We start from the raw sequence: 11403 nt of genomic DNA on the forward strand, positions 1-11403 counted from the left end.
GAACCACAGTCGACTCTGTGGGAGTCCAGCGACATAGCCATTATGCTAACTGCTGGTCCGTATTCATTTCTTTTTTATAAGCATATTTTATTTATTTTTAGAGGATTATTTTATTTATCTTTATTATTATTATTATTTTAGTATTTTTAGAGAGAGACACAGAGAGAGAGAGAGAGAAAGTGAGAAAGCAAGCCTCCAGGTCTGGGACTCCCCACAGTCAGCCATGTGGAAGTCCAGTACTCTTAACCGCCACGGTACTTGTTGGCCCTAGTTTTTTAATTTCTTTCATAAGAGAGAGAGACAGTTACCCCAAATAGAGTTTCCATTCCACAATCCACCCCGAGTCTTAGCCAGCCAGGTCACAGGCAAACACTCAGGGACATACTGAGACTAGAACCCAGGACCCTTCTCATATGGATTCAGTTGTTTTACCACTGTGCCACCTGACCCCAAGAACTTTTTCCTCATCAAGCAAACTCTTTACTATTAAGATTAAAGTTCCATTTTCTATTCCTCCCAGCTCCTATTCTCCCCTATTTTACTAATACTTTCTGTCTCTGTTAATTCACCAACTCTAAATACCTGATATAAATGGAATCATACGGTATCTGTAATTTTGTGTCTGAGCAATTTCACTTAACATAATATTTTCAAAGTCCACCCACATTGTAGTATGTATCTGAATTTCATTCTTTTTTATGGCTATATCTCCATTCTAAAAAAGAAAAATCCGGGGTCAGCAGGTGGCTTAGTGGCTAAGGCACTGGACTCCTATGTGGTTGACCATGGTGCAAGTCCCGGACCTGGCAGCTTGAAACACACACTGGACACGTGTGTGTGTGTGTGCATGTCCAAAATCCCGAGAGGAAAATGGAGGAGAAAGGTTGTGGGCATCCACCCAGGGTTATTTTTTACTTCCTCCCTTCCCTGTCTCTCTGGTGAGCACACACACCCTATAGCAAGAATCTCTCAAAAACAAAGAGAGAAGAGAAATGCAAGCCTTAGAAGGATACAGAAACTTTCTCAAGTGCACAAAAAAGTGCTAGACCTGGAACTTTAACTCAGGTGTTAATCACTGTCTCCAATGAGAGGGTCAGATCTTTAAAGCCCCTTTTACCTCCAAAATAGAATGAATTCCATGTTAAGTGTTGAGTCCTTTGATATTAGAAAATTGTTCATTAAAAGATCTTTTTTTTAAAGAATTATTTTATTTAACTTTTTAAAAATTTAATTATTATTATCATTATTATTTTCCAGTTTGATCAGAGAGAGAGACAGAGAGAGAGAGAGGAAGTGAGAAAGCAAGCCACCAGGTCCGAGACTTGAACCATGGTTGGCCATGTGGGAGTCCAGCGCCTTTAACCACCATGCCACTTGCCAGCCCCAAAAGATCTTTTTAAATGTTTGATTAAAATATTTCTTTTCTGTTCTGGGACCAGCAGGTGACCTAATGGTTATGTCACTGGACTCCTACGCAGTTGACCGCTGTTTGAGTCCCAAATGCAGGGCTTAAAATTCACACCGGGCAAGTGTGCATGTGTGCCCAAAATGCCAAGGAGAATGGAGTAGAAGGGATTGTGGCATGGCCATCCCCTCAGAGGATGATTTCTCACTTTCTGTCACTCTGCCTCTCTCTATCTCTCTGACAAGTACACACACTCTATAGCAAAAATCTCTCTTAAAGCAAAAAGAGCTATTTCTGGGGGCCAACAGGTGGTGGGGTGGTTAAGGTGCTGGACTCCCACATGGACTACCATGGTTTCAGCCCTGGAACTGGTGGCTTGCTTTTTCACTTTCTCTCCCTCTCCTCTCTCTGAGTACATGTGCCCTATAGCAAATTAAATAATAAAATAAATAAATAATTTTAAAAAAAGATACTTCTGTTCTGGGGCCAACAGGTGGCATGGGGGTGGAGGTGCTGGACTCCCACATGACAGAGTCTTGAACTTAGTGGCTTGCTTTCGCACTTTTCCTTTCTCTCTCTCTGCAAATTAAAACCAATAATAATTATAATAATCAATTAAATTATTAAAAAATATATTTCTGTTCTGAAAACAAATATATTTTTCTCACTTAGCACTAAGTGTACAAATCACCATGCCTCTTTTTTCTACTGTGTTGCACAGGCCATAAGTGCATTAGTAGGTAGGGGGGCAAAGGATGATGTGAGTGCATTTAGAAGAAAAGAGTGAGGATGGGGCTGGCAGGTCGTGTGGTGGTTAAGGGCGCTAGACTCCCACATGGCTGACTGTAGTTTGAGTCCTGGCCCTGGCAGCTTGCTTTCTCACTTTCCCTTTCTCTCTCTCTCTCTTTCTCTCACTCTCTCGCTCTGTCACTCTCTGATCAAATTAAAATAAATAAAGGAATAAATAAGTGAAGTTAAATAAAATAATTCTTAAAAAAAGAAATATGGCTCAATAAAGAGAAAAAGAGAAATATGGCTCAGATATGGTTAACTGAAAGAAAAAAGAAATGACTCAAACTGTACATACCCTGGTAAATACAATACAGTTGCTTAATTTCACTGTCAGGTATAAATTATTATTTTAATTTGCTCTACGGTATGTGAGTTGACTGGAAAGAGGAAGATGGAAAGTATGAAAGCACCTCCCAGGGGTGATGGCCATGCTGCACACCCTTCTCCGTTTTCCTCTTGGGACTCTGGGCATGAACACAAGTCTGGAGTATTTTTCAAGCTGCTGGGCCTGGGACTCGAACCACATAGATGGCTATGTGGGATCCAGCTGCCTTAACCAACAATGCCACTGGCTGGGGCAAGTGTAAGTGATGTCAAATTCCTTTCACATGGAAGCAGACTTCTCACTGGGAGAGGATACCAGAGCTCAGGCGTGGTTGTGGGCAGTGCAGAAAGAGCTCACTTTGAGCAGATCCCATTGACTATTCCTACTTTGGGCCAGGAGGAACTCAGGTAAGATTCGTGACAAACAGAGTGGAAGGTTTGATAAGAGTAAGCCTCTAATTCCGGGGTTTGCATCCTTGGCTAGATATTGGAATTACCCTTAGGGGTTTTGGATTCATTGGCCTGGGATATTACCTGGACATTTGGGATTTTTCATTGTTGTTTTGTTTGTTTGTTTGTTTTGCTATAGGGCTGGTGCGCTCACCAGAAAGACAGAGACATAGAGACAGAAAGCGAGAAATCATCCCCCAGGGGGGAGAGCCACACCACAATCCCTTCTCCTCCATTCTCCTTTCGGGATCTTGGGCATGCACGCACAGGTGCCCAGAGTGAGTTTTAGCCACCAGGTCCGGGACTCAAACCACAGTTGACTACATGGGAGTCCAGTGACATAGCCATTACGCCAAATGCTGGTCTTGACATTTCGGATTTTTAAAAGTTCTCGCAGTGGGGCAGGCAGGTGGCATGGTGGTTAAGGTGCTAGACTTCCACATGGTCAACCATGGCTTGAGTCCCAGACCTAGAGGCTTGCATTCTCTTGATCTCTGATCAAATTGAATAAATAAATGAAATGAAATAAATATTTTTTTTAAAAAAAGTTCTCACAGTAATCCTAATAGGCAGCAAAGTTTGAAAGCCAACGTTCAAATATACCACCCCACTGCACATGACCTACCGAATTTCACTTTGTTCTCCCTAGCCATTCTTTCCCAAGCAGCAGTTTGATGAGGCACCAGGTTTAGAGGGGAAGCCACCTGGTTTCCTTGTCCTTTGTCAATTTAAATACGCACCTCCAGGTTTTAGTCCTATATCCACTCCAGGCTTTGCATGTGACCCAAGATAGCTTACCTCATCTTATCTGCTATCTAGGGCCACCATTACCAGCTTAGTTTATTCCTGTGTTTTGTGACTTCATTCATGTCTGTTTAAGAATCCTGCCCCCTCTTCAGGAGAGGCAGTGAGTGCAAGGTACTGAGAAATGAAGGGTTCCTCTTACAGGTGGCTGTTGATTCGTCACCTTTCACCAGGGACTAACTTTACCTTAAAGAAGAGTGCAGATCCAATTACATCAGAAAGCACGTTTCATTAAAGAGCAAGAAAGGGGACAGTGTTTCCCAGGAGAAGATGAAAAGGAGAGGATTTTTTTTCTTGTCAGAAGACTTGACAAAACAGCAACTGGATATCAAATGTTCCATGCTAATTAACAAATGCTCAGTAGAAAGCCTCCATCTGATTCTCTCTCCCTTACTGAGGCCAGAGAGCAAACGGCAGGTAGGAGGCACACAGGGCTCTTTCTCTAGCATTAGGAGAGACCCACAATGTTGATATGCTTGACAAAGCATTGGACCGGAGTCAAAATTGTGAATGCTTGCTTCACTGAATTACTGTGTGAACTTGGAAAAGTCACTTAACCTCTCCAGGCTTCAATTTCCTTATCTGTAAAAATAAACCACAGTACACTAACCTGTGACTTCCCATAATTGAAATAGACACCCCCTCCCTCATTTGCAAGGTCAGGCCTGGGAGCACAGAGCCCCTCTGTTTCAGAGCTGTGAGTCACAGTGCTAAGATCCTAATGATCATATGAGTTTCAAAACAATTCAGTAAAATGTCTTCAAGCTTAGACGATAGGCACAATTTATGTTGAAAATTAAAGTGCATGTTACTAATATTTTAATTAGGTTGCTTCAGCTTCCTCTCCCAAATACTCCCCACCTGTGACACATGCCAGTGGCATTAGCCAAACTTCTCTTAGAAATTAATAAGATGAATAAGCAAGATGAAAAACATCTAATTTTAGCATGTGTATATTTCAGGTCACTTTGCTTATTTAACTAGTGGCAATGTAAATCTCTAATTTATAGTATTCAGGACTCCTCCAGTTTTTGTTTGTTTTTTTAAAGAAAAATTTAATTAAAAAAAAAATTGTTAGCTTCTTTTAATTGACCAGAGAGGGACAGAGTGAGAAACAGAGAGATAGAGAGAGAGAGAGAAAGCAAGAAAGCAAACCACCAGGTCTAGGACTCAAACCATGGTCAGCCATGTGAGAATCCAGTGCCCTTAACCACCATGCTACCTGCTGGCTTCCCCTCCCCCACCCCCAGTTTAAAAAAAAACATTTATTTATGCATTAATTTAGAGAGATTTTTGCTATAGGATGCATTCACTTGCAGGACAAACAGAGAGAAACAGAGATGGAAAGCGAGAAATCACCCCCCAGGAGGATGGCCATGCTGCAATCCCTTCTCCTCTATTCTCCTCTCAGGATTTTGGGCATGCACACACATGCGCCCAATGTGAGTTTTAACCTGCCTGGTCTGGGACTTGAACCATAGTCGATTTCATGGGAGTTCAGCAACGTAACCATTACACTATCTGCTGGTCCCTAAATATTTACTTATCTATTTGTTGTGGGACTGTCCCACCAGGTCTGGGACTTGAACTGCAGTTGACCATGTGGGAATCCAGTGTCTTCACCCCCCATGTCACCTGCTGGCCTAAGGACTCCCTAAATTTAAAAAAAAAAAAAATCCTATGGGCCTACATTAATATTATTTGTCAACAGTTTTCCTTTTTTTTTTTTGGTCCCCAAACTATTTCTCTGAGGAAGACAGTGCAGCTATAGTACTACCACTTTAGGAAAGGGAAATGGTGGCAGAGCACGATGTGATGGACCAGCGTGCCTCTACTTACCAGCCAGGTGAGAACAGAACTGGGATTAGAACAGAGGGAGCTTATCGATGCCCAGGCAAACAAAACCAAGGACTTGTAGAAACGTCCTGCATAGACACTGGAGAATTTTATGGAGTGGGAAACCTCTTAAGACTCATTTCTAGGTAGAAAGGGAATGCAGAGTAACTGGCCCAGAAGGCATCTTATCCCTGCTCATGCTCTAAGTAGGAGGCTGCCTCTGGTGGTGTGCGGGTGTTACTCATTTCTAGGCATTGAACCAGGTTAGGGCAAAAAGAGCTTTAGATAGTGAGAGGCTTCCTGGCAGCTCCTACTGCATTTTCCCCATTGTTTCAGGAGGCGCTCCCCTCCCCCAGGTTAGAGGTGGGTGGGCCTCTGCAGGGCTAGCATCTCCCCAAACCCACCGTCCTTAATAGTGACAGTGCGCAGAGTATTGCAAGGGGAACAGAGGAGGCAGAGGGTAGAGAAGACAAGTGGGACATGGCTTCTGAAATAAGCATGAACTCTACGAATTAGGTGTTGGCCTTGTGATCTGTGGAGTAGCCTGCATTCAGCTATTATTCTGGGGGGAGGAGGGGCGGGGAGTAAAGGGGCTTAGTGTTCCACAGGGAAGAGTCCTGAAATGACTTTCTTAGAAATGCTACCTTGCAGCCGCCCACCCTGAGAAACTTCTTTTGTGAAGAAGGATGGGGGTAGGGTGGGAATGGAAGTGAGGAAGATGGGACAAAACGTGGAATATTTGGGGGTGTCTGTGTGTTAAAGTAGATGTTCTGTGTTCTGGGCTCCTCCCCCCACCCCACCCCCACCCCCGCAAAGACATCTGGGGATGGGGGGGAGTAGGCTGAGGACTAGGAAAGGTGGACCCCCACCGAGCCTCCAGCACCTGTCACTGAGCCTCCGGAAATGCTCCCAGGCTCTGGTCTCCCGCCCCCACATACCCCCTAGCTCTCCCCGCTCCCGCCGCCTCCAGCTCCTCGCGACAAACTCCCCTCCCCACCAGCTCCTCCCCCATCTCCCCTCTCCCAGCTTTCGCGCTCCAGCTCCTCCCCTCCTCCGCGCCTCCTCGCTCCCCTCCCCCTCCGCGTCTGTACCCTGCCCCCGCCGCCGTCTCCGCCGATCTCCATCTCCGCAGTCCCGGCCGCTGGGTGCAGAGGCTGCCGCAGCCCCAGCGGCCACCACCGCCTCCCCCACTCCCGATACCCATTGTCTCCAGCCCCACCTGGCCCTCGACTTTCCCCCCAGCTATGGCGCACGAAGCCGGGAAGAGCTCTCGTCTTGGGGGGCCCAGCGGGGAGCCCGCAGAGCTCGGAGGTGCGGTAGGGCCCGGCCGGGCGGGGCCGGGCACGGGTGGGGGCGGAAGGGCCAAACGGGGTTAAAGGACTCTGGTCGGTGGGATAAAATGCCTGATTCTCGGCGGCCTAGGCCTCGGCCCTCACACCTATTCCTTGCTGGTGACCTGGAAAAGAGGGGCGGGGGAAGGTGGAAGAGGGGAGTAGCATGCTCTGGCCCCCTCCTCCCGCAGGGGTGGGGTGTCTCCTGTGCAGGCGGGCCAGGACTGAGCTCTGCCTTGTGCACGGCCTGATGGTGAGCTCTGCTCCCCACCCCCAAGCAGCGGGGACTGGGCTAGTCCGTGGAGCTCCCGTGTACGCAGCCCCACCGCTGACCGCACCACCCACACTCTCTCCTTGTCTTCTCTCCAGGCGATGCTAGCGAGGAGGACCACCCCCAAGTCTGTGCCAAGTGCTGCGCGCAATTCACTGACCCAGCCGAATTCCTCGCCCACCAGAACTCATGTTCTACTGACCCTCCTGTAATGGTGATACTCGGGGGCCAGGAGAACCCCAACAACTCCTCGGTCTCCTCTGAACCCCGGCCTGACGGCCATAATAGTCCTCGGGTCATGGACACAGACCACAGCAACCCCCCGGATTCCGGGTCCTCTGTTTCCACGGATCCCACCTGGGGCCCAGAGCGGAGAGCAGAGGAATCTTCCGGGCATTTCCTGGTCGCTGCCACAGGTACAGCGGCAGGGGGAGGCGGGGGCCTGATCCTGGCCAGTCCCAAGCTGGGAGCAACCCCATTACCTCCAGAAGCCACTCCTGCACCCCCTCCTCCTCCACCTCCCCCTCCACCCCCAGGCGTAGGCAGCGGCCACTTGAACATCCCTCTGATCCTGGAAGAACTGCGGGTGTTGCAGCAGAGGCAGATCCATCAGATGCAGATGACCGAGCAAATCTGCCGGCAGGTGCTGTTGCTTGGCTCCTTAGGCCAGACGGTGGGTGCCTCTGCCAGTCCCTCAGAGCTTCCTGTAACCGGGGCCACCTCTTCCACCAAGCCCCTGCTACCCCTCTTCAGCCCTATCAAGCCTGTCCAAACTGGCAAGACACTGGCACCTTCCTCCTCTTCCTCTTCCTCCTCCTCAGGAGCAGAAACACCTAAGCAGGCTTTCTTCCACCTTTACCACCCACTGGGGTCACAGCATCCCTTCTCTGCTGGAGGGGTTGGGCGAAGCCACAAACCCACCCCTGCCCCCTCCCCTGCCCTGCCCGGCAGCACTGACCAGCTGATTGCCTCACCTCATCTGGCATTCCCAAGCACCACGGGACTACTGGCAGCACAGTGTCTTGGGGCAGCCCGAGGCCTTGAGGCTGCTGCCTCCCCAGGGCTCCTGAAGCCAAAGAATGGAAGTGGTGAGCTGGGCTATGGGGAAGTGATGGGTCCCTTGGAGAAGCCAGGTGGAAGGCATAAATGCCGCTTCTGTGCCAAAGTATTTGGCAGTGACAGCGCCTTGCAGATCCACCTTCGTTCCCACACGGGTGAGAGGCCCTATAAGTGCAATGTCTGTGGCAACCGCTTTACCACCCGTGGCAACCTCAAAGTGCATTTCCACCGGCATCGTGAGAAGTACCCACACGTGCAGATGAACCCACACCCAGTGCCAGAGCACCTGGACTATGTCATCACCAGCAGTGGCCTGCCCTATGGGATGTCTGTGCCACCTGAGAAGGCGGAGGAGGAGGCAGCCACTCCAGGCGGAGGTGTGGAACGCAAGCCCCTGGTGGCGTCCACCACAGCACTCAGTGCCACCGAGAGCCTGACTCTGCTCTCCACAGGTGCAGGCACAGCCACGGCTCCTGGGCTCCCTGCTTTCAATAAGTTTGTGCTCATGAAAGCAGTAGAGCCCAAGAGTAAAGCTGATGAAAACACCCCCCCAGGGAGTGAGGGCTCAGCCGTCAGCGGGGTGGCCGAAAGTGGCACAGCAACCCGAATGCAGCTAAGTAAGCTGGTGACTTCGCTACCCAGCTGGGCACTGCTTACCAACCACTTCAAGTCCACGGGCAGCTTCCCCTTCCCCTATGTGCTAGAGCCTTTGGGGGCCTCACCCTCTGAGACATCAAAGCTGCAGCAACTGGTAGAAAAGATTGATCGGCAAGGAGCTGTGGCAGTGGCCTCTACTGCCTCAGGAGCCCCCACCACATCTGCCCCTGCACCTTCACCTTCAGCCTCTTCAGGACCTAACCAGTGTGTCATCTGCCTCCGGGTGCTGAGCTGTCCTCGGGCCCTACGCCTGCATTATGGCCAACATGGAGGTGAGCGACCCTTCAAATGCAAAGTGTGTGGCAGGGCCTTCTCCACGCGGGGCAATCTGCGTGCACATTTTGTGGGCCACAAGGCCAGTCCAGCAGCCCGGGCCCAGAACTCCTGCCCCATCTGCCAGAAGAAGTTCACCAATGCCGTCACTCTGCAACAGCATGTTCGGATGCACCTGGGGGGCCAGATCCCCAATGGTGGTACTACACTCCCCGAAGGCGGAGGAGCTGCCCAGGAGAATGGCTCTGAGCAGTCTGCGGTGGTCTCTGGGGCAGGGAGCTTCCCCCAGCAGCAGTCCCAGCAGCCATCACCGGAAGAGGAGTTGTCCGAAGAGGAGGATGAGGATGAGGAAGAAGAGGAGGATGTGACTGATGAAGAGTCCCTGGCAGGGAGAGGCTCCGAGAGTGGAGGTGAGAAAGCAATATCAGTGCGAGGCGATTCAGAAGAGGCATCTGGGGCAGAGGAGGAAGTGGGGACGGTGGCAGCTGCAGAAGCCACAGCTGGGAAGGAGATGGACAGCAATGAGAAAGCGACTCAACAGTCTTCTCTGCCACCACCCCCAGCATCTGACAGCCTGGATCAGGCTCAACCAATGGAACAGGGAAGCAGTGATGTGTCTGTAGGCACAGAAGAGGGGGGCAAGCCAGAGAGGAGCTCAAGCCCCGTGTCAGCACTCAGTGCAGAAGGGGAAGGCACCAGTACCACCTTAGTGGAGGAGCTGAGCTTGCAGGAAGCGTTGAGAAAGGAGCCAGGAGAGAGCAGCAGCAGGAAGGCCTGTGAAGTGTGTGGCCAGAGCTTTCCCACCCAGGCAGCCCTGGAGGAGCATCAGAAGACCCACCCCAAGGAGGGGCCACTTTTCACCTGTGTTTTCTGCAGGCAGGGCTTCCTCGAGCGGGCCATCCTCAAGAAGCATATGCTGCTAGCTCACCACCAGGTACAGCCCTTTGCCCCCCATGGCCCTCAGAGTATTGCCGCTCTCTCCTTGGTCCCCGGCTGTTCACCTTCCATCGCTTCCCCGGGGCTCACCCCCTTCCCCCGAAAAGATGACCCCACGATCCCATGAGCCTGTTTTTCTGTACCTGCTGCCCTCTGGTGCAGGAAGCAGAAACCAAGAGCTCCATAGAAAGACCTCCAAGATTTATGAGCCCTATTTTATCTTTTTCTCTGAGTTCTTACATGATATATCCCTAGTGGTTTTTTTCTAGTCCTTGAGCTTGGAAATTGATGTGCTTACAAGGGGATGGCCCCCTGAAGAGTTGTTCTCCCCTTTTCATTCTTTGTACCTAAAGAAAATAGATTCTTTCCAGCCCCCTCCAACTTCCCTGGGGTGACCTTTCTCCCCTGTCCTCTTATCCCCTGTACTTCCCTCTGGCAGGTGCAACTAAGCACCCACATTTGGAATTGCAGCCCAGCCTGAAGGGGCCGGCAGCTGTCTCTGGAGGGCCCAGTGCTTCTCCTCTCTGGTGACCAGGTCAACCAGCAGGATTCTGTGTCCCAGGACTTTCCTGCCCAACTGTTAGGGGTGGGTCCCTTCACATTCTGGAAATAGTCCAGTGGTTTCCCCAAGTCCTGGAGTTCCAGCTCCTCTATACCACTTCAGGCCTGGCACCACCAGTGCTGTTTGGCCCAGGAGCTGAGGCTGGGGAGGTACCCCCAAAATGGAATCCAGAGAGGTCAAGGAGAAGACAGCCCCTTCCTCCTATTTCAGCTTCCTGCACCCAGGGCAGTGCCTGAAAAGCCCTCATAGGAGAGAAGTAACAAACTGAACATTCCTTCTCCCTCCCCTACTCCAGGAGCCAGCGGTGAAAGTCCCCAGTCATTGGTGGCCAAACCCTAGCAGGTAGAAATGCAGGGCACAGGACAGTCTTCCCTGTAACCCCCTTGGCTGTCACGTTAAGGTGGTGTTTGCTCTTCAGTATGCCAAGACGTCGTCAGTTCCTCATTCATCATGGCCTCTCAAAGTTGGGAAGCAAGCAGATTCCTTGCCAAGAGGTGCCCATGGGATATTTTAGGAAATGTGAAGTTAGTTCATATCTTTAATGGGCATTGTTGCAGAGGGTGGTTAATGGAGAGTTGAGTAATATTTTTAAAACACTGGGCATGCTGGGAAACTATGTGATGAAAGGGACATAAGGGAAAGGACCTTTAGTTGTGAAGGCTAACATTCTTGTGAATGCTCTCTCGGGCTGACAGTGAAAGAG

General features: G+C 50.2%; 1 protein-coding gene across 3 annotated transcripts in view; it reads left to right on the plus strand.

Annotated features, from left to right (window-relative positions):
• The window catches only part of SALL2 (spalt like transcription factor 2), an 18177-nt gene extending 6780 nt beyond the window's left edge, over positions 1–11397 (plus strand). The window contains exons 2-3 of one of the 3 annotated variants that reach the window (XM_006161416.2): positions 7312–7629; positions 7750–11397. In XM_006161416.2, the coding sequence (XP_006161478.1) occupies positions 7312–7629; positions 7750–10265 (2834 nt within the window). In that variant the 3' untranslated portion in view covers positions 10266–11397. Of the gene's footprint in view, positions 1–6744; positions 6923–7311 lie in introns of those variants that run through there. The other 2 variants (XM_006161415.3, XM_006161414.2) reach the window with 2 other exon arrangements.
• The last annotated feature ends 6 nt before the right edge of the window (positions 11398–11403 follow it).

The sequence above is a fragment of the Tupaia chinensis genome, unplaced genomic scaffold, assembly GCF_000334495.1.
Source record: "Tupaia chinensis unplaced genomic scaffold, TupChi_1.0 Scaffold138584_1, whole genome shotgun sequence".
Taxonomy (NCBI): Eukaryota; Metazoa; Chordata; class Mammalia; order Scandentia; family Tupaiidae; genus Tupaia; species Tupaia belangeri.